The sequence below is a fragment of the Protopterus annectens genome, chromosome 1.part1, assembly GCF_019279795.1.
Source record: "Protopterus annectens isolate FY-2018-M chromosome 1.part1, PAN1.0, whole genome shotgun sequence".
Taxonomy (NCBI): domain Eukaryota; kingdom Metazoa; phylum Chordata; order Ceratodontiformes; family Protopteridae; genus Protopterus; species Protopterus annectens.
The window spans coordinates 698,057,753-698,079,596 of record NC_056726.1 but is presented as its reverse complement, the minus strand read 5'-3'; the positions used below and the strand labels follow the sequence as shown (position 1 = coordinate 698,079,596).

General features: G+C 37.1%; 1 protein-coding gene across 1 annotated transcript in view; it reads left to right on the top strand.

Moving 5' to 3' along the window:
* PARP8 (poly(ADP-ribose) polymerase family member 8) overlaps window positions 1-21,844 on the top strand; it is a 1,481,732-nt gene that overhangs the window by 1,445,915 nt on the left and 13,973 nt on the right. The window contains exons 24-25 of the mRNA XM_044077685.1: window positions 4,824-4,890; window positions 5,429-5,513. Coding sequence (XP_043933620.1) covers window positions 4,824-4,890; window positions 5,429-5,513 — 152 coding nt within the window. The remainder of the gene's footprint in view (window positions 1-4,823; window positions 4,891-5,428; window positions 5,514-21,844) is intronic.

The following is a 21,844-nucleotide window of genomic DNA, read 5'->3' as shown; positions in this document are numbered from 1 at the left end:
CTGGTGGCTCTCTTCTGGCCCAAGCAACAGTACACCCTTCTTTTGAAAATGACCAGGGGCAATTACAACAAGCTTCCTCACAGAATGGATCTTCCATTCACAAGCTCTGGGGTGGTTGATACACCCTGACTTCAGTCAACTTTATCTCACTACCTGGATAATAGGGTCTTAATTCTCTTTAGGCACCTGCTTACTGAGGATATGCAGCAGCTACTAATGCAGGCAGGAAAGCCTTCAACTAGAAAATAATATATCTATTAGCAAATGGAAAAGGTTTTCTAATTGGTGACAACAACATAACCAGAATCTATTTAGGGCTAGTTGTTATCTGGTTCTACAATATCTATGTGAGTTAGCATTCTATGGCCTTTCTTATACCTCCATCATTTCAGCATGTCTGCCCATGGATTCTCCTCACTCAATGCATTCTCATATCAAAATGTTTTTAAAAGGGGTTTTGCTTAACGGGAACAGGACTCCAAGAAAACCAGTATCCATTCCTTGAGATCTTAAATTGTGTGTGTGTGTGTGTGTGTGTGTGTGTGTGTGTGTGTGTGTGTTGGAGAAGCTAACAATTGCTCCATTTGAACCAGCTAATCTGGCTGGCTTGAAGTTCTTAACATGAAAAAGAATGTTACTGATTGTTCTCACCACTGCAAGAAGGTAATCTGAGTTTCAAGCTTTTAATGTGAGTCAGCTCTATATCATTTTCCACATAAAACAACTCAACACCACTATGAGCATAAAAGAACACTAAACAGCTTTAGCATAGTAAACTTTTTTTATATCTGCTTTCGTAAAACAAACTTTTTCAGAAAATACTTTAGTTTAAAATCCAAATATTTAAACACGATCTCAAATACAAAAGCATCCATTCACAAAGCACATTTAATTATTCAATAAAAAATGATAAACGGTATCAAAAAAGTTCACCATTTAGATATCTTTTAGCTTATGATAGTTTAAAAAACATTTATTGTTAACTGCTTCATTTAAACCAAGTGGGAATTCAGCTTTTAACTTAATTTGCTATTCTGTTTCTATTTTCTCAACCTGATTTTTATATTTCCCACCCCCTTTGTCCTCTAAAACGTAAAACAGCAAACAAAAACTTTTTACAATTACTGCAAATAAGAGGCTGTTTTTGCAATCCTGTCCTAATGGGATACACATATTCTTTGATTCTTTCTCTCAAACTCCTGGTTGTCATTCCCACACGAAATACTAATGCATCCTGAACATACGCTGATATTTATTTTATTTATTTATTTGACATTTGTTGATCGGGTTAGTCCAACTGGGCAGATGCCCTTTTTCAGTGGAGACCTGTGGTGAAAAGCTCCAATGTTTATATATATACATGTGATAAAAGATGAAGTGTAACAAATAATACATACATTTACATTCAAAACTAAATTAACATACAGAATTAACAAATATATAGTATGATGTACCACTGGTTGAGATGGTTAAGACTCTATAAAGGGTAAAGTAAAATGCTAATCCTAAAACAATTATATCCTAAGCATAACCACTTAACAAATATTATAGATTTAAAAGATGCAGCAGTATATATATATATATATATATATATATATATATATATATATATATATATATATATATATATATATATATATACTACTAACCCTACAGAGGCACACATGTATCTACCTGGGATCCTAATAGTATAAGAAATGTGGCTTAACGAAACATACTGTCCCTTGTATATGAATCTATATACTGAACAATTAGTACATTTGTAAATATGAAGAAATTAGACACTGTCATATGTGCTAGCATTCCTGGCTAAAGTTTTGTAAATAATCTCAGCTTGTCCTGTGTATTGTATGCCAGCATGACTAGCTATGATATTGTAAATAGGTTCTTACATGTTGATTTGTGATCTGTTTGAACAGGGTGTTTTGGAGACTTGAACAGTGTCCTTTTGCATTTCTAACTGTGAATGTTTGTGAAGAGAGATTGTAAAGGCAAACTGTCTCAGATTCAGCTGATCAGCAGATGATGTCTTTGGAATGTTGACAGTTGCTATGTGTTGCTGTCAGAAGCTAAAAGGCAGGAAGGAACTTTTAGAAAACAGCTGTTTGTTGAAATTAAAAATATGAAATGAAAATTAAAACTAGAACAGTTGACAGACTAGTCTATAAAAGAGCCTGCTGAAGTCAATAATTGTCAGCAGTCAGTTACAGTTGTCAGTTGAACTGTGCAGTGGATACCCAAAAAAGGACTGACCAAGAACTGTAAACCTGCCTTTGATTTGTTGTAGTAATTTAGGGACAGTGTTCTTTAGTTAGTAAATTATAATTAATCAGCTAGATCAGTTAGAGTTTTTCTGAATGCTGGATCTCTGTCCTACAGTAATGATTTCATTTTCCCGGTGATTACGTTCTGTTTATTTATTGGGATTTACTGTTTTATGTTTTTAATCATTTTGCTCAATATTAAATTTTTTTTATTAACTTACAGTATGCCTGATCATTCATTGTTTTTCCTTAATGATTTGAGAGTGCTTATACTTGCCTTGATAACTTCTCGGGCCACTCTGAAAGCTTGGCTGCTTAGGTCATTTGTTGCTATTTGTTTTAATATTTAATTTTGATAACTGGACACCCCCTTTAGAAGGGCATGAAGACACTCTGATTGGTGGCAGCATTACTGTACTACTTTGGGGAAGTGACACAGTTGGAAATCTGTGTCAGGCTTTCTCAGAAGTGTTTGGATGTGTGAGATTTCATTTAAGTGTGAGTGCATCAGAGGTCTTAAATTAGAACATATTGCTTGAAGTGTGTAATAAGGAGTAACATTAGGAGTGGACAGAAGTATGCAGTCCAGTCTCAGATTACAGAACATGTTCCTGTTGTGCTCTTAGGGGAAAAATGTGAAATATTACTCCTGTTTAAGTAACAGTCTCACACTGGAGTCAGTAGTCAGGATTGAAGCATGTCATGAAAGGAGATACTGCCAGCCCAGCTATCTGGAATTTTGTAAATAATTATATGTCATTTGTGAGTAACATGATTCATATGCTTGTGTTACAAATATACTGTATGCTATGTGTATATCAAACTGCTGGTACAGAAGTGTGTGTTGGAAAGGATTGTAAAGTACTGAGCTTTAAAAATGTATCCACAGTGTACCCTACTGGAACAGAACAGAAATGTACATACACTATTGTAACTGTTTAGATGTATATATTTTAACAATGGAAACTGGAACACAGGGGGTTAATTTCAGAAAAATAGCTGAAAATGTACTTTATGACACGTAATAAAAGGATGTTATCTTTAGCCTTGCTCTTGGTCAAACTACCATTTGTATTGATAGTAACAATACACAGTAAGATTGGAAACCCTTTGTTAAGGGCCTTAAAGTAGTTGATAAGGATGTGGCTGGTGGCATTGATAACTACCTTATAGTCTGGGCAGAAGGGGGCATAGCTAGTAAACCTGTGCCAGCCTTTCCCAGGTGTGTGTGTGTGTGTGTATGTCTGTGTGAATCAAACCTCAAAGTGTGTGTCTCAGCTACTTCAGCAGGGACACAAAGCACTGGTTGGACAGAGAGGGTGCTGGAGGTCTTAGGTTGGCCACTCAGCTGAGAACTCAACCATACCTCTCAACCTCTTAGAAAAAGAAATGTCGACAAAGCCATAAATACAAGTAAAGTTCATAGAATAACAGGTTTTACATTAGCATGAATTTTCCAAATGGTATGAAATCTGAAACTCAAATGTCTATTTTCTGACTTCAATCTTTAATGATTTGCCACTAATTTTGCCAGAAAAAACACAATTTTTTGAAAAATGGACCAGAAATATGAGACAAAATCTGGACATTCTATGAAAAACTATACAGTTGAGAGGTATGATCTCAACCCTATAGCTGTGCCACTGGGGAGTCTTATTGGGGATCCGGAGAAAGAGGGAGGAAACCAGCTCTGGACTGACTGTGGTCTCTGTGTGCACTTAAGGGAAGTTGCACTTGATGCAGAAAGCTGCATCTGGAAATACTGTGTATGTACCTGTCATCCTCCCAATATACATCCCCCTGAATCCTCACCACTAGGGGACAGATTATAAATATTGCTCTCATGAACTTAGAAAATTGCTATAATAACAGGAGTTGTGTTAGTATGCATTTTTCTAAAGGATATGATGTCTAAAACTAAAATGTCTGTTATTATTTAGCAACTTCAATCCCTCTTATATATGCACAGACACACACACACACACACACACACACACACACACACACACACACACACACACACACACACACACACACACGCACACCTACCTTTACCTACTCCTTACACACGCATACACACCCCTACCTACCTACTTCTTATATCTACACACCCCTACCTATTTCTTATACACACACCTCTTAAAAACAATTAAACACACACATGCACACACCTACCTGTCACTTGTACCTTTGTCCACAGTCCAAATGTCTTCTGGAATTCAAATTCTGCACGGATGTGGAAGATGAAGATGTAAACCATCGGTTGCACAGATGCAAAAGCATTTGTGCGACTGGATGCAAAAGGCATTCTTAAAGAAGAATGTCCTTAAAAAAACATTTTTTTTTTTTCAATTAAAAGAAAATTAATCTCCCAGCCAGCCGGTTCAGGGGGGTGCAAGTGAACCCCCTTGCACCTGCCTGTGGGTGTCCTTCGTTGTGATACCTGTTGCATTAATAAACTGTATTCAAATTTTGTTTTTGAAGACTTGTGTGTTTATCATTTCTTCAAAAATGAGAATGCTGTTCATTTAATTAAAATCATGTTTTCATTTGTTTTAGCCACAGAAGAAAGGACAGCCTCTATTTCTGCAAAGCCAACACTTGAAATGTATAGCCTTATGTGAAGGTACATTTAAATGTATTATCTGTTTTATGAGCATACTGTTTCATTTCATTATGCATATATAGCAATAAATTAATGTTTATAGCACTTGGAATGTGTTTATAGGTTCAGCAAGATGTAGTCTGTGACCAGTGTACTAACATTAAATAGCAGTACAGCATATCTAAGCCAAAATCTTTTTCTTGCTTGCACTGAAAATATGTTTAGGAAGCTTTGAGCCTTAGTTTGCCAAATCCACAAAATGCTTTATTTATTTATTTGTTTGTTTGTATATTTTTTTGTTTATTTTTATTGATTTATTGGGTTGGTTAGTTGTTTCAGAAGAACTACAGTGCATTCTCAAGAAAGAAATATAAACCCATCAAATATTAATGGTGAAGAATAAGAAAGCATAAAAAGTAAACAAGTATAGATAACGTTGTGGCAACATTGCTCCTACCTGTAATGTATTCTTTTGCAAATGAATGCTAGTTTGCTTCAGAGTCATATGCCTGTATGCTTCAATTTAATATAACTATGTACTATGTTATTTTCTTTTCAGTGATAACCTCACCTGATCTACAAAAACATGGTGACATCTGGGTGGTTCCTAATACTGATCATGTTTGCACAAGGTTCTTCTTTGTGTAAGTTTAACTTATTTCTTTGATTTTTTTATGCTTTGCATTGCAATGCAACTTGGTAATATGCTTTTATTGAAGGTACTATCAGCCCAATTCAACAGATTTGGCTTTAAGGTAGTATTATATAAAAAGTGTTGATTCATCACGATCTGCATAAATCTGTTACTTTTAACACTGTTAGCTGAGGCTGTTCAAGTGCTTAAATAACATTTTGCTTCAGTCAGCAATACAGACCTTTAAAGCATAATAAAATCATAGAACATACAAGGCATCTGGGCTGTGTGGCCATTTATTCCTTGCCAGTACCAACCCTTAGACCTTACCTCCTTTTTCAAGAAGTGATAAGCATGAATGTATGGGTTTATATTAGTTTGTTGAAGTCTAATTACAGTAAATAATTGTTCATCAAACCAAAATCACTAAACGGCCATTCATCGAATGTTCACATCAGCGAACGTTCTTCCCAGGGAAGGAAATGACTTGGCCAACATATGGAAATTTGCCCTTTTCCCAACTGTAGTGAGATTTCAGAGTTGGCATATGTAAGTGGGTTTGATGTACTGTGGTGTGTGTGCTGGTTAGTCCACTGGCCAAGTCATTTCTATAACTGTAAAAAATGTTCGCTGATGTGAACATTTGAGGAACAGCCGTTTGGTAATTTCAGTTTGATTAACAGCTGCTCATTGTAATTAGGCTTCGACAAACTAATATAGACCCATAAATTCAAGCCCTGTATGATTGGCTTATCAGGTCTTGAAAAAGGAGGTGAGGTCTAAGAGTCGGCACTGGCAAGAAATAAATGGCCACACAACCCAATTGCCTTGTACATTCTGTGATTCTCTTATGCTTTAATGGTCTGCATTGATAACTGAACCAAACTATTATTTATGCAGGTCTTGGACTACTGGATGTTTTCTTAATGTTATTTGTTAAAAATAGTAAAGGTGAATCATTCAATAGATTGACTTACACTGCGTTCAGTTTGTGGTACTCTGGGTGCCCTGTTTGAGATCACACACAGTGAGTTATTGGAGTTTGCCATTTCCACTACTTTTGTGTGATCTAATAGTTGGTAGTTTAAAGTAATGGGGTGTATGGCTGCAGTTGAGTACTACCCCACAAAAAAAAAACTTTTTTTTTTGCTTGTTTTAGTTATTAATTGATTTTCAAAGTTTATTTAGGGTCAGATGTATACTGCGGTGGTGGTGCTGCGGTAGCGTTGTCGCCTCACATTAAGACGTTGTCCTGTTCAATTCTCAGCTAGAGCGTCTTCTGTGTGGAGACATGCATGAATGGGTGTACCTTCGTTGAAGGTTGTGCGTCAGGTCTGGCAACTCGGCATGTAAAAATCTACTGCCAATCATTAGCGGACCGGAGTTCCGCTGTGGCAACCCCTAACCGGGAAAAGCCGAAAGACACAACAACAACATTCAGGGTCAGATGTATTAGTGTAGATCTACTCATAAGTTTGATAAGTAAAATTCAGCTTTTCAATACAGATCTTATAACAATGAATATAGGAATAAGGCGTCCAGCCTTTCTAGGTAGCTCAGGAATCTTTGTGGTCTTTCCAACATCTTGATATATTTAGTAAGATATATCCCAAGGGAGGATGATGGGCTTTATCAGTGGAGAATGCAGAGTAGTAAGCAACATGATGGTCAGATGAGAGGGAGTTATCTTCCCAAGTTTCAAGGTCTGTTACATCTTCATTTTAGAGTGAGGTATTTTCTATACTATAAACTGTATGCTTTTTCTTTTTTTTTTCTTTTTGCCAAATGCAACAGATATTGCATTTTTTAACATTTAGGATTAGCCTGTATTTAAAGTACCATTGATTGGGATAGCCTTCACTTTCTTTCAGTTAGGCCTATTTTCTCAGAAGCTCCCACTCATGGGGACATGAGTAACCTTTACTGGTGCATCTGATAATAGTATGTGCCATATAAAAAATGCCCAGATGGAGAAATGATAAATCAGCAAGCAAAGGAAAGTAGTATTGCTGGAACTGAATCTCGGTGACTACTTTCAAAGGTAGACTTTATTTTTCACAAAATCTCACCAAGGCAACACTGATATATAGACTGTATTTTATATAGCATATATCATGGGCAGAAGTAGGTTAAAAATTTAAAAAGACAGCCGGGTGCTCAAGTCACAGGATAAAAAAGTACCCAATCATGGTACAGGCACTGATGCCAAGGCTGTAAAAAAAAACAACGTAGAATCATCAAGACTTGGAAGCATTCCTGCAGTGGGATTATGACAGGCTCAGGGGTAGGATGCTCGCCCCCCCCCCCCCATTTTCAAAGGAAGTAGTAACAAAAAACACAAACATTGACAGACCAAAAAAAGAACCATAAAGAAAATAGAGAGGACTACTGAGGATGATAAAGAAATTAGTATCATTACTATTATGCAAAAAGCCCATAATTTCCGGGCAGAAGACTTTCAAGAACACTGAGAGAAATTAGATCAAAGAAAAATACTTGCATAATAAAAACATTATCAAAAGCTTTAAATGCAAATATGTGTTCATTAATATAAAAGATTCATGAAAACATTATATAGACCAAGAAACTTTGGGCCATTTTGAAAAAGAAGCGATTGCGGAAGTGCAGAAATATAAACAACAAAAGCTAGAGATTTTTGAAAGGCATTAAAAAAGAAACATGGACATGGGAAGGAAAGAGAGATCTGATATGGTGCAATATTTATACAAAGAAGAAAGCTAAATAATAAATACAAAAAAAGTGGCTCCAAAGATATTTGAAGAGAAATACAGGCAAAGGCACCAAGATATGAAAAGTTGCACAATACAAAAAATAAGGTCACAAAGAAGGGACTGTAGATTAAAAGATTAGTAAAGTAGAAGTTAAACAAATAGAAGCTGAAGTTATGGAATACATGTGAAGTGAAGGATTTTGTGTAGAAGGTCTAATACAGGTTATGTCACAACACGATGGAACAATGAGTCACTAAAGTAAGGAAAAATAGTTGGATCAGGAGACATCTGCCGAAGAAATATGGACATGGGAATGAAAACGGGATGTGGTGCAATATTTTGCAAAGGAGAAAGCAAAACTAATCAATACAAAAAAGCAGCACCAAAGATATTTGAAGAGAAATTCAAGCAAAAGCATCTGGATATGAAAAATATTTGCAATACAAAAATGAGAAAACAAACAGGGAAAGTAGAAAAGAGGATTAGTAATGGAAAGTTAAAGAAATAAAAACTGAAGTTATAGATTACCTGCAAAGTGAAGGACTTAGTATAGAAAATCCAACTCTGGTAATGTCACAGCATGATGGAGCAATGAGTCCACAAATTAAGGAGAAATAGGTGGAATAGGGAGCATCTATTTGGTTGCTACATAAAGAAGCTCTGGAGCCTTCAGTAGGAAACCAATACAAAACTTCCGTTGCAGTTGCAGAGCAAGAGAAGGAACAGAAAATGGCGGCAACTCTGATACAGTCAATGTTGTAAAGTGATAGGCCAGACTGTTCCCATATGAAACAGCAATGAATGATAGGGTATGCAGCTGAAGAGAATATGTCACAGGAAGATGTTCTCAAACTTTCTGTGGAATGCCTGCAGGAAACAGAGAACAAAGAAGCTGCCTCAGTTTAGAAGAAAATTATCCAATAGAAGAGTTGATTGATTTTATAGAGACGAATAGACCTATAAAGATCAATGAAAGATACAGATTGCAGAAAGTCAATAAGATACAAACTGTTAAAGTCTGATAAAACAAATGAACAAAGTAATAAAGACTATTAACAGAAATTCATATGACATAACTGAAGTTGTTGTTGTTGATGTGTCTTTCGGCTTTTCCCGGTTAGGAGTCGCCATAGCGGAACTCCAGTCCACTAATGATTGGCAGTAGATTTTTACCTGCTGGCTTGCCGGGCCTAATGCACAACTTTCAACGAAGGAACGCCCATTCACGCATGTCGCCACACAGAAGACGCTCTAACTGAGAATCGAACGGGCAAATAACTGAAGTAAGTAGGATATATTACTGTGCAGCTAAATTAATAACAGATAAAGTCTTACCACAAAATTATAGGGAAATAAGGGAAAGGAAGGGAAAAAAATCAAATGCCACCATGGAAATACTGAATACAGAAAACTATAAAGTAACAAAGACAAGAGGTGTATTTGTTAGAAGAGTATTGAAGAGGGAACAGATCCACAAGAGTACTTAGAAAGATAGATGTGATAAAAGCAACGTTCAGTATTAAGACAGACTAGGATCCAACATATACTAATGCAAATAATAAACTTAAGGTATCAGCACAAACTGAGAAACTGTGAAGGTATGCAAATAAATATAAAGGAAAAAACAAAATAAGAAATACATTGATGACCCAAAAACATTTTATAGACAATTGGAAAACAAAGCAAAAGGAATAGAAACACCACCAAAGAAAAGAAGAAATTTACACATTTTGGAGAAATATCTATGAAGACCCTGTGCAACATAATAAAGATGCTGAATGGACAGAAGAAGTGAAAGAAACAGACATTTAAATGTTCGGATATGAAGTGGGATGAAGTAACAGCCAGAGGAATTGAAACAGCATTAAGGAAATCCTTCTGTGTGGCACACCTCATCACAAAAGGGTTCTCATCCAGGAAAAAAGAGGATATTGTTCCCCTCTACCCGGCACTCATTAGACCAATTATAGAGTGCAATGCCCCTTTTGGAATGTACCTCACAAGACATCTGCAGCAGCTGGAAAGGCCACAGAAGTACCTCACAAAGAGGATTACTGGCTTCAAACAGATGCCCTACACTGACCGTCTCAAAAAAACTCCAGCTTTACTCTGTAGCATATCGCCTACTCCAAGGACATCTCTGCCTAACATATAAAGCTATGTTAAACTCAGAGCTGTTGGACATGCTACACCTAAAGAAATCCCAATCCCTCTGAGTTACACGCTCTAGGGACCTAAACATACCTCTCAACCTGGAAACATCAAAAATCTGGACAAGGCCCATGAAAAATAGGTACAAATCTGTACACTGATTAACATCTAATTTACATGCATAATTATGTAACCCCACCCACTCCATTGGAATTGTGGGATACCAACTTTCAAACATAACTGAAGAACGGGCAACCAAAATATGGCACCAGAGTCCCCCTGCAGCCATTACAATGTCCCATTACCTGACCATTTCACCCCAGTTACCATAAACACTAATGTGTGCATACTGCTTTACTTCTCCAGTGATTATTTGGATTTTATTTTTACAGCACTGACTGCACAACAATGCAAAAACACTACTAGACATCTAGTAAAAGCAATACTGTCTCACAATGAAAATAGTTGGAATTAAAACTTGTCTGCCCTTGAAACTCACATTCATTGAAACAGCATTGAAACCCACTCACACCACATCCAAAGAAAATCCATTTGGCCAGTGCACCAAATGCAAACACTCGACTGTTAACATTCTTCAACTAATGACACACAACGCATTTTAACCTGAAAGGTCAGTTAAATTTCAGGTGAGCTTCATGTATTGGCCTGCATTACTTTGCACATTATCATGAGACTAGTAATAGCACTATCGGAGGACCTTTCACAACCCTTCTAATACACAAGTACAGCATATAGTAAAAAGCAAACTCAAAATGGCAATAAAGGAAAAAACAAAGCTGAGGCTAAGAATGTACACAGCTTTACATGTATATCTGCAAAGCATATTACTACACACTTGTGTCTTTACAGACAAACGTATATGAATTATTCATTCACAGAGGTAAAACCATCACCGCAATCAGATATATTCAGAAATGTCCAGGCCATTTTTTTTTTGAAAGTGCAAGTTGTTATGCTGTCATAATGAACTGAAGCCTTAAAAGAACAGAAAAAAAAAACAGAATTAGATAGATAAAAATATTATGATTTGCAGGGAAACCACACAACAGCTAAAAACACCACTTGTAATCAGCTGTACAATAATATAGATTTCTTTACCACTAAAGTTACAATGGAGGAAACAAAAAACAGTGCAACACCGTCTTTATATAATCCATCCATCCACAATCAACAACATGGTTTAACAGTAACAGTCATTTACAGCCACGTTCACACTACCAGATGGCTATATAATCATTTAAGGAAATTAATAACTACTGATTCTGCTATGTAGGACTAAACTAATTAAGGGCAGTTTGTCAATCCGGAAAGCAATTACCAAAGCCTTATGTAATATCATTGCAACTATGCTAGATTATTAAGCTGTGGGTCTGTGAGCAAGCTTCCCAGATGTGGTCATGAATATAAAGAACAGGAAACAGCAGTTTAATTCAGGAAGCACTGGCAAACAGGGAAGCACAAAGGATAGAAGTTCTTTGTTGCTAATAAGCTGGAAGTTACTTTGATAACAGCAGGGTTAGATTTTTAGAATGAAGTGCATTTCTTTCAATACCATACACCATTAATATCACAGAGATTTGACTGAAAAAAATTAGCACAGAACTAAAAGATTAGATGCCATTAACATCTGAAGCAGCAAAACGTTCTATCAATGATATGCATTGTTGTAGAAGAAACTAATAAAATAGATCTCTTAACTGCATTTATTACTTAAGCAGTATGTTACTTTAGCAGAAGTTTCCCACAGAAGATAAGAAGTCTGACAAATTCCATGACGACCTTGCAAATTAAAACTAAAAATATATCTGCTTGCGAAAAAGTGCATTCTCAGCAGGCCTAAGAGAGCTGTGGGTAGGTATTAACTAACTATCAAGCAGTGTAGGTATTCTCAGAAAACATTAAACATACTAAGCAAAAAGTAAGGAGCTTATTTATTCCTTGTTTATGAAAGCAAGCGACTGCTATTATTACTTTGAATTTACCTTGGTATGCTATGCTCACATTTAACTAGGAAGGTGCAGTAACATTCCCAAACACAATGTGTACTGATACTACAGCAAAAGTAGCCAATGTCTTTATCAGATAATGTATCTGACAGAGACTCTGCACAATTCAATGTCATATAAATACTTTCTTAGAATCCTTTGTATCATTATATTACAATCTTCTTGTACACTATGAGTATGTGAATACAGTAATTGTGTGGTTTGTTTGCAGGCTTCAACACTTATCCTTCATGCTCCAGTTTATATTATTATAAGGTAATTTTTACATAAAGACGATAGATGCCCCCCTCCCAAAACACACACTTCTCTGAAAGTAATTTTCTTAATTTTTACTTCACAGTACTTACTTCGCAGAATAATCGCATCCAAAAATGTATTAATTCCGATGCCGACGAATGATGTAGTATAATCCAGCAACCTTACCAGTCCGATAATGATACAAGAGCAACCAGAACATGAAATAGAAGTTAATCTAACACCAGCAACTGTTGATTGCCGTTCCAGGTTCCCGCTCGCATTTCAGACAGGCCGGAAATGCGTGAGCTCCTTGAGCTCAATTCCGACAGGCTGGGAGAGTGAACTGACATCATCGTGCAGGCTAGTAACCCTGACGGAGCTGACATCATCACGTACGCAATGACGTCAGCTCTAACAGCCATGAAAAATTAAAAACAAAAGAAAAAAATCGGAACTGAAGGGGTGCCACTCAGGAATCATGGCACCCCTTCATTTGAACCCCAAAACTCGGTAAAAACTGAGCAATTCAGCACGGTTGAGAGGTATGGACCTAAACCTTGTCACCACAATAAACAGGACATGCTGGAGGAATAGGTTCCTTAAAAGTGAACCTGCAGGCTATGCTAAAAACTATAGACCAGTAACATGCCTTCAACGATTTATGAACTGTGTACTGGAGTTGATGCAACAGAGTTTATAGTCACTTAGAAGAAAACTCAATCATGGCAATAGAAGCAAAAAGGTAGTAAAAGAAAGTCATGTGACACAAAGGGTCATTTGTTATTAAATAAAGTCATAATGGGGAATTGTTAAAAGGAGAATAATAAAAGCATGGTATGGATAGACTACAAAAAAGCATTTGAGAGCATCGCATATTCATGGATAAAGGAGTGGTTACATGTATAAGATACACTCTGCATTGATCAATTACATTACAGTGACCATGGAACAGTGACAAACCACTTTGCAGCTAAGTCATGATAAAGGACACATTATTATCCCAGGGTTAAAAATTCAAAGGGGGATATTCCAGGGTGAATCTTTGTCACTGTTGCTCTTTTTGGCTTGCCATTAACCCATTGACCCACTGTCTACTTAACAGATTTGGCCAAGGATACAATTTGGCTCCCAGAAAACAACAAAGTATAAAGATTTATCTTCTTTTTATGGATGATTTGAAACTGTGTAATCAGATGAGGAGCTGATAGCACAATTGGCAGTGGTCAAAGCTTTCTCAGATGATACAAGATTGTCATTTGTTCTTGATAAATGTGCAAATGTAAGGTCTTGATAAATGCATAAAAGTAACATATAAAGCAGGAAAGGTGCAGCGCAAAGAAAATATCTGTCTAGGACAGGAATGTCATATAAAGGCACTTGAGCAGGAGGGAATTTTTAAATATTTGGGAACTGATAAAAGATCGACAATAAAACATGAACAAATGTGAAGAAATCTGAGTAAGGAACATTCTGGGAGACTAAAATTAATACTGAAAATAGCCCTTACATCCAGGAACAACGTCCATACTATAAACCAGTTTGCTGTTCCTGTTCTAACTTACAGTGTTGGGGTGATTGACTTGCTTCAAAAGGTATTGGATCAACTGGACAGAAAAACAAGAAGAATGCTTCATGGTTATAAGATGATATTTATTTTTATTTTATTTATTTTACATTTGTTGACCAAGATAGTCTGACTGGATACTTGTCCATTTTCAGCGGAGGCCTGGGGAGAAAAGCTCCATGGTGCAAATAATAATATGTTTCATATGACTTAAAACAAAAATAAAGTGAACAGAGATATTATTTACAGATTTTTCAGAAAAAAAGACAAGATTTACAGATTATTTCAGACATTAAAGATTATTTCAGAAAAAAACAAGTGATGCATTTAGTAATCAGCAGATGTATGTAAGCTAAGGAGCTAGGAATCTCAAGATGGTTAAGAAAGACTGGTATAATTACTTTGGAATAATAGTGAGTGTGTTAGTCAGGATTAGAACAGCGGCAAGACCAGTGTGACTTAAAGTATTGTTTTAGTCTATTTTTGAATCAACTTGTGGAGGGTTCTAGAGTAACATCTGCTGGTAGGGAATTCCAAATTTTTCCAACACAGTTAGCAAACAGAGAGTCACCGGCTGAATTATTAGCTTTGATAGTTTGGACGAGCAGTTTTTTTGATGATCATAGTGTACTAAGGTTGCTGTAGGGGTAAATTATGGGTTTGAGTGCTGGTGTTTTGTCAGGTAGGTTTAGTACTTTAAATGTAACTATCATCTGGTTGAACTGGATGAGGTGAGATAGTTCTAACCACCCAATAAATCTTAGGTTAGTACAGTGGTGTGTTTTGTAGGGCATACCAGTATCAAATCTGGCAATGTGATTATAGCAGGTTGATAGTTTATTGAGTTCTGTTTTACCTAGGTTGGTCAGTAGAGGGGAAGCAGAGAGTAAGGTCAAGAGTAAGTGTGAGTGGGCAATTGCAGTATGAGCAGGTGGGGTAAGGAAAGGCTTGATCTTGTAAAGTGACCCAAGTTTTTTAGTGATGGTTTTAATAATTTTGTTGATGTGTAGATCGAACTTGAGTATATTGTCAATAATGACTCCTAATAGTTTTGTATGGGAGTCTGGAGAGTTAGTGGTACCATTACTAGAGTATATAGAAAAGGAAAGGGGGTTAGACTTGTTGGTGGGGAAGAAAAGTAGCAACTTTGTTTTATTAGGATTTAAGATCAAACAGCAATCAGATAGCTATTTTTCAACTCTGTTAAAAGTAGACTGTGATTTTGCACACAGATCTGATTGAGAGGAAGCCAAGCATATCAGAGTGGAGTCATACGCGTATTGAATGCAAGTTGCCTCTGGGATGACAGTGTAGAGATCATTGATAAAGATAGAAAACAGAAGAACACCCAATATTGATCACTGGGGGACTCCCAGAGTATTTGGTAAGAGGATAGATAGTTTATTCTGCCATAGAACAGCCTGCTGTCTGCCGTACAAATAAGATTGGAACCAGTGGAGAGCAGTGTTATCTACGTAGGTAGTTTTTAGGGTCTGAATTAGAAGCTGGTGATTGATCATATCAAATACCTTTGAGAGGTCCAAAAAGAAGGCTGAGGATAATTTGTTATTGTTATGGTTGTGGTTACTGGTATTAGAGAAGGCAAGGAGGGCTGAGGTGGTGCTATGATGAGGCCTGAAACCATACTGAGCGTTTGCCAGTAAATTGTTTTGGGTAAGATGGTGCATCAACTGTACATGTATGCATTTTTCCATAATTTTGGCAAGTGGAGACAGTATGGCTATTGGTTAAAAGTTAGATAATTCAGTGGAAGTACCACCTTTATGGAGTAGTATCACATAGGATATTTTCCTGATGGAGGGGCTAGAGGCTTCTGCTATGGCGCGGTTGACAAGAATGGAAACTGGGTATGCTAAAGCATCAGCAGCTTTTTGCAGATATTCAGCAGGGAGATGATTGGCTGGCAAGGCAGTAGGTTTTAATTTTTTGAGTAAAGCTTGAATAAATGAAGTAGCGGCTGGTTGGAATCTAAAAGAGAGATGGGTATCAAGAATTGGCTGATTTGTACTGGGGAAGCTAGGGGTTAGTCAATTAGCTACGGATTGGATAGTTTCTGTGAAAAAACAGTTAAACATGGTAGCGACATCCTCAGGTGGTTTATCAGTGGTGGCTGCAGGGGATGGGTAGTGGTTTGGCTTGGGTGCATTCATTTATTTATACTTGCCCAGAATTTCTGGGGATTGTTTTGATTTTTTGTTGTAAATGGTAGTAGTAGTTTCTCTCATCAAGTAAGACATATTTTTTGGTTTCATTTCTTAGCTGCCGGTACTTTATTTGGTCTTGGGGGGTGTGGTATGCCATAGGGCCCAGGCTTTTTTTCTGAGGGCAGTTTTAGATTTGGTATCTTTGGTAAGCCATGGAGCAACTTTTGATTTTATTCTAGTGGAGCACATGGGAGTGTGGAAATCTAAGATCTTGAAAAATTTATTGTTAAAGTAGACTTCAACTTCATCTAGGGGTAGTTGCGTTAGTACTGACCAGTTACATGCTTTAAGTTCATCATTGAATTTGGCAAGGTAAAAGTTTTTTTTGGTTCTTATTGTTCTGAGAATGGACTGATGGAGAATGATGGATTTATACTTAATTGCATAGGTAAGAAAGTGGTCACTTAGGTCATCAGGAAGGGTAACTGAAGTGTACAGTTGGGGATGGGAGTTATTAAGTATCCCGTCTAGTATACTTTCCTTACAACTGGATTTAGCTATCCTGGTTGGAGTGGAAATGGTTTGTGTAAACTCATATAGGTTAATGTGGGTGGAGGGAGTTTCTGCGGAACAGGTATTCCAGTCAATGTTGCAATCTCCAAGTACAAAGGTTTCCTGAGGGCAGGTGCTAGATAATGAGTTGAGGATACATTCTAGGGTGGTTACATTATTCCCTGGAGGAATGTACACACAGACAATCCTTATACATTTGTTATTGTTTATGTGAATTTTGGTGGATAGAATTTCTGCATTGTTTGCTTGGGGAGCATGTATGGGGTCCATAGTAACATTGAGAGTAGAATTATAAATTACAGCTACTGCATCTCCTTTCCTAGTAGTCCTGTCTAATCTAAGAATATTATATTCGGGTGGAAGAATTTCATTATCAGAGGTTGATGGTTTTAACCAAGTTTCTGTTAGAGTATGTCAGGGGAGTGGATGTCTAAGAGGGCATGTAGTTCATGCACTTTGTTATTTAGGCTTCTGATATTGAGGTGACAGATCAGTAGTGACTTGAGGGGCCAATTAATAGATGTTGTTTTGGTGAGGTGACTTGTGTGGGAGCCAATTTTGTTAAGAGAGGGTGAGCCTGGGTTAGGATGAATGTCACCATCGATTATGAGGTTATAGTGTAAGTGCAGTATAAGCTTCAAAAATGTGTTTATTAGTTTATGATAGTGTCTGGTTTTAGACCTGATATACCTAACATAAGTAGGTTGATAGCTTATGCAGGAAGTGTTGTATACTGCTGGGCTCTATATTTGGTGGTCTTTTAGATTGTAAAATATTAGGGTGGATGTTTGGTATTTTGGATATTTGAATTCTAGGCTATACTGGTTTTCATAAAATGTGAGCAGGTATGGAATAAGCATGAAGGCAAACAATGAGAGCAATACCATTATGTTTGGTGGTGACATTATGGGATTTAGTGACTATATAATATTAAATGGGTTATTACCAGTATGTATGAGGGTGATAGAGGAAGGAGTGGTAGGAGGGGGTAGGAATGTAACTGGGAGATAAGGATGATTGGGTGTTAGTGAAGTGGGAGTGGTTAAGGTTGCTATAAATGTAGCAGCACTGGGGGTGGTTGGGAATTGGGGGTAGGGTGAGGCAGAAAGTGAGCCCTTGGGAGAGCAGATCGAGACTTTAAATGAGACCACAAGGATCTTAGAGCCAAAGGTGAGTGGTGAATGGAAATTAATCTAAAACTTTCCCTGTGCTCTTTATACAACTTGTTAGAGAGGACATTTACTTTATGGGCTAACTAATGTAATATGTTGATGTTCTAACCCAATATAGTGGTTACAAGCAATTGCACTCTATGGCCACTAAGAATCAGCTGTAGTAAGCTACAAAAGTTGCCATACTACAGAGGTTAAGGGGCCTGAACTAATAATGAGGGACACACATTTGGTGCTGTAGACCTAGTTCAGCATATATAATTATACAGTAGAATAATTTTATAGAGTTATTAACCTTAGGAAGTTTAAGTAGTGGGACTGTTTTAAGTCAGTTTTTCAGTTTGGTCAACAGCAGAGTAGTGTCCTTCTGATGAATCAAGCTTTTTCAGGATAGCAATAGAGGGCAGAACACCTGGGAGGCATAGATAATTAGAGGAATACAAGTATTAAGCTAAACATATTTAAATATCTAACCAAACATATAGTAGAGCAGTGGACTTAACTAGAGAGTCTCTATGCACCTACACTAGTAGATGTGAGGATATATAAAAATCAATCCATATCAAGATTATATATTCCTCTTGACAAGTCTGATCTGTAAAGCCATGGAGCGTATTATTATGGATCTCATAAACAAGGATGTAGGCAAACTTCAAGCACTTGACCCCATACAGTTCAGATTCATCAAAGGCAGATCTTGCTTTTGAACCTGGTTGACTTCTTGGAGACTGTCACCAAGGCCCTGGATGAGGAAAAGTCAGTACATACAGCTTACCTTGACTTGGCCAAGGCCTTTGACACAACCCCCCACTTGGGCATCATCAAAAAGCTAACACAACTTGGAGTAAATCCCTATCTCATCAGGTGGGTGGCCAACTGGCTCATCGACAGGACCCTCAAGGTCAAAGTAGGTGCCTCCACCTCTGATAGCAACCTATCACTAGTGGAGTTCCCCAGGGATCTGTTCTGGGACCCTTACTGTTTGGCATCTACTTCTCAGAGGTCCAGGCAAACAGAAAAGACCTGTGGCTAACCAAGTTTGGGGACGACTGTAAGTTGGATGTTATCATTGACTCCCCAAATGATGTTAGCATACTGCAAGAGGGTCTCAGAGCAACTAATGACTGGTGCCAAAGTCATGGCCTCAAGCTAAATGCAAAACAATGTATCATCATATCATTCGGCATAAACACGGTCCCTACTGATTACTCCTGTAAGTTTGGTTTTTGTGATGACTTCAGTTTTGGTGTTGCTTAGAGAAGAAACTGTAAAATTATCTTTTTCTTGGGGGAAATGCTTTGGAAAGAAAAGTAATAGCTTAGTGTTTGTTAAGATCCAGTGAGAGTTGGCTGTGCTGAAGCCAGACCTCTTTCAAGTTAAAGGCCTCATGACTGATAGTTTGAAGATGGCTGACACTGTCAGAATAACAAAAGATGGTGGAGTTATCAGCACATTGTATGAGTGTAGTCTGCTTGGAGAATGTATACTCATTAATAATAAATATGTTGAAAAGGAGAGGACCAAGGATGGATCCTTTAGGAACAGCAGTATTAACAGGTAGTTTATGAGAGAGAGGGAGCAGATTGCCATTTGACAGAAGTGTATCAATTTGATATGTAACTAGTGAACCATTGCAGAGAAGAGTCAGATGAACCTAGGGAGGATAAGTGTAGCAAGAGGTTGTTGTGAGAAACTGTGTCAAATGCTTTTGACTGGTCAAGGAGGTGTAGGTCAGGTAGGAACACCGGCCGCTAGGGATACACCATATACTGTGCCTTAAAGGCACTTAGAAAAAAAGGTGGCACAGGGAACCACTAGATGCCTGGAATGCTATAAATAGCATGCCTTAAAGGTAATAAAAGTAGATTCCAACTATGTACCCTCCCAATGAGGGTATTAGATATCGCCACTACCACTAAACACCAGAGAAGAAATATAATGATGTAATGGAAGAAAAAAAGTTAAGACTACAAAAATAAATAAAGCAGCTTTAAACCCTGTACCCTTGTCACAAGAAACACCAGAATTAACGTACTGTACTAGGGCTTTTATAACATATATTGAGAATCTCGGGTATTATTCAATGTCTGTAACAGTTCATGTGTTATGAGGGAGCTGGACAGGGAATGTAAAGCACACCTCATGACCTCATACCATAATAAATATACACAATGCCAAGCACAATACCAAATGTAATGGTGGGAATGTCATTAGAAAAACAGCTTTTGCACTTGTGTGCATTTACTAAAGGATACAAAGTATGAAAATCTATTGAGTCACATTAATGACTGACTGTAATCATCCATGAATTGCCATGACAGGGAAAAAGGAGGCATCAAGGACATTTTAACAACAGGAACAGGTATGGGCTATGTGGTATATGTGTGTTTTTTATAGTGTGTATGTCTGTGGGAGAGTGAATATTGGTGGTGGTGGGGCGGGGGTCTGTCCTAACAGGATGCATCAGTTGTCAGTGTTAACTACCACAGGTAAGTACTGATTAGCACTCATGTAGTTAACAGTGATTCAGTGACATATGAATTAGCTGATAATGAGGTCTTGCCTCATTGCAACAAATGTGTCTGTGAATTACAGTTCTTTGCTTCATGGAAACAAGGTCTTAACATAGCTCTTACCTCTAGCTTTGAGTTTTTTTACTGATTCCCCAAGAAAGTATTACCACAAAAATGCACAGTAACAAAGGAAAGGATGAGAATAAGTAGAATTCCTACTTAGAAACAGAGAATACAGAAAGCTATAAAGCAACTAAGGAGTATTATTGTTTAGAAGAATACAGAACAGGAAACAGGTCATCAAAAAGTCTTAGAATGATGGATGTGGTAAAAGCAGCAGGCAGTATTAAAATAGACCAGCATTTGTCATACATTATTACCAACAAAACAAAAAGTATCAGCCCAAGCAGAAACTTAAAAAGGTGTGCAGGAAAATATCAGGAAAAAGATCAAAGTAAGTAATTTACTGATGACCCCAACAAGGTTTTATAGAGAACAGGGAAGAAAGGCAAAAGGAGTGAAACATTACCAAATAAAAAGAAGAAAGTTGCATTTCAGACAAGCATTTATGAAGATCGTTGAATATAACAAACATGCTAAATGGATAAAGGAACTAAAAGAAACAGTAAGAACGTCTACTGTGGAGGATATGAAATGAAGTAATAACCAGAGGAATTTAGGTAAAACTAAGAAAAGTTCTTAGATGAAACCCCCTGTGCCCCGCTGCAGTACCTAATTTTTGGCTAATGATATTAACATCTTTACACAAAGATTTAGCCTTGGGTAAAAATTACTTATATGCACATTGCATACAGGTACCAACCTGGTCAACACTAAAACTCTTCCTTAACAGTGGACCTGCAAGCCATCTTGAAAACTAAAGACTAATAATGCCTTTTGACAAAAATGTATCTATAAGAATCAGCATATGGCATGGATAGATTACAAATCAACATTTAACAGCATCCCACTTTCTTGGATGATGGAATGCTTTCAGATGTATATAAGATATACCATTCATTGATCATTTACATTGCAGTGACTATGAAACAGTGATAAACCACTTTGCAGATAAGTTATGACAAAGGGCAAATTATTGCCACAAAAATAAAAATTCCAAGGCATGTATTCTAGGTTGATTCTTTGTTCCCATTACTGTTTTGTTTTGCCCTTAATTATGTTTATTTAATAGATTAAACTATGGTTA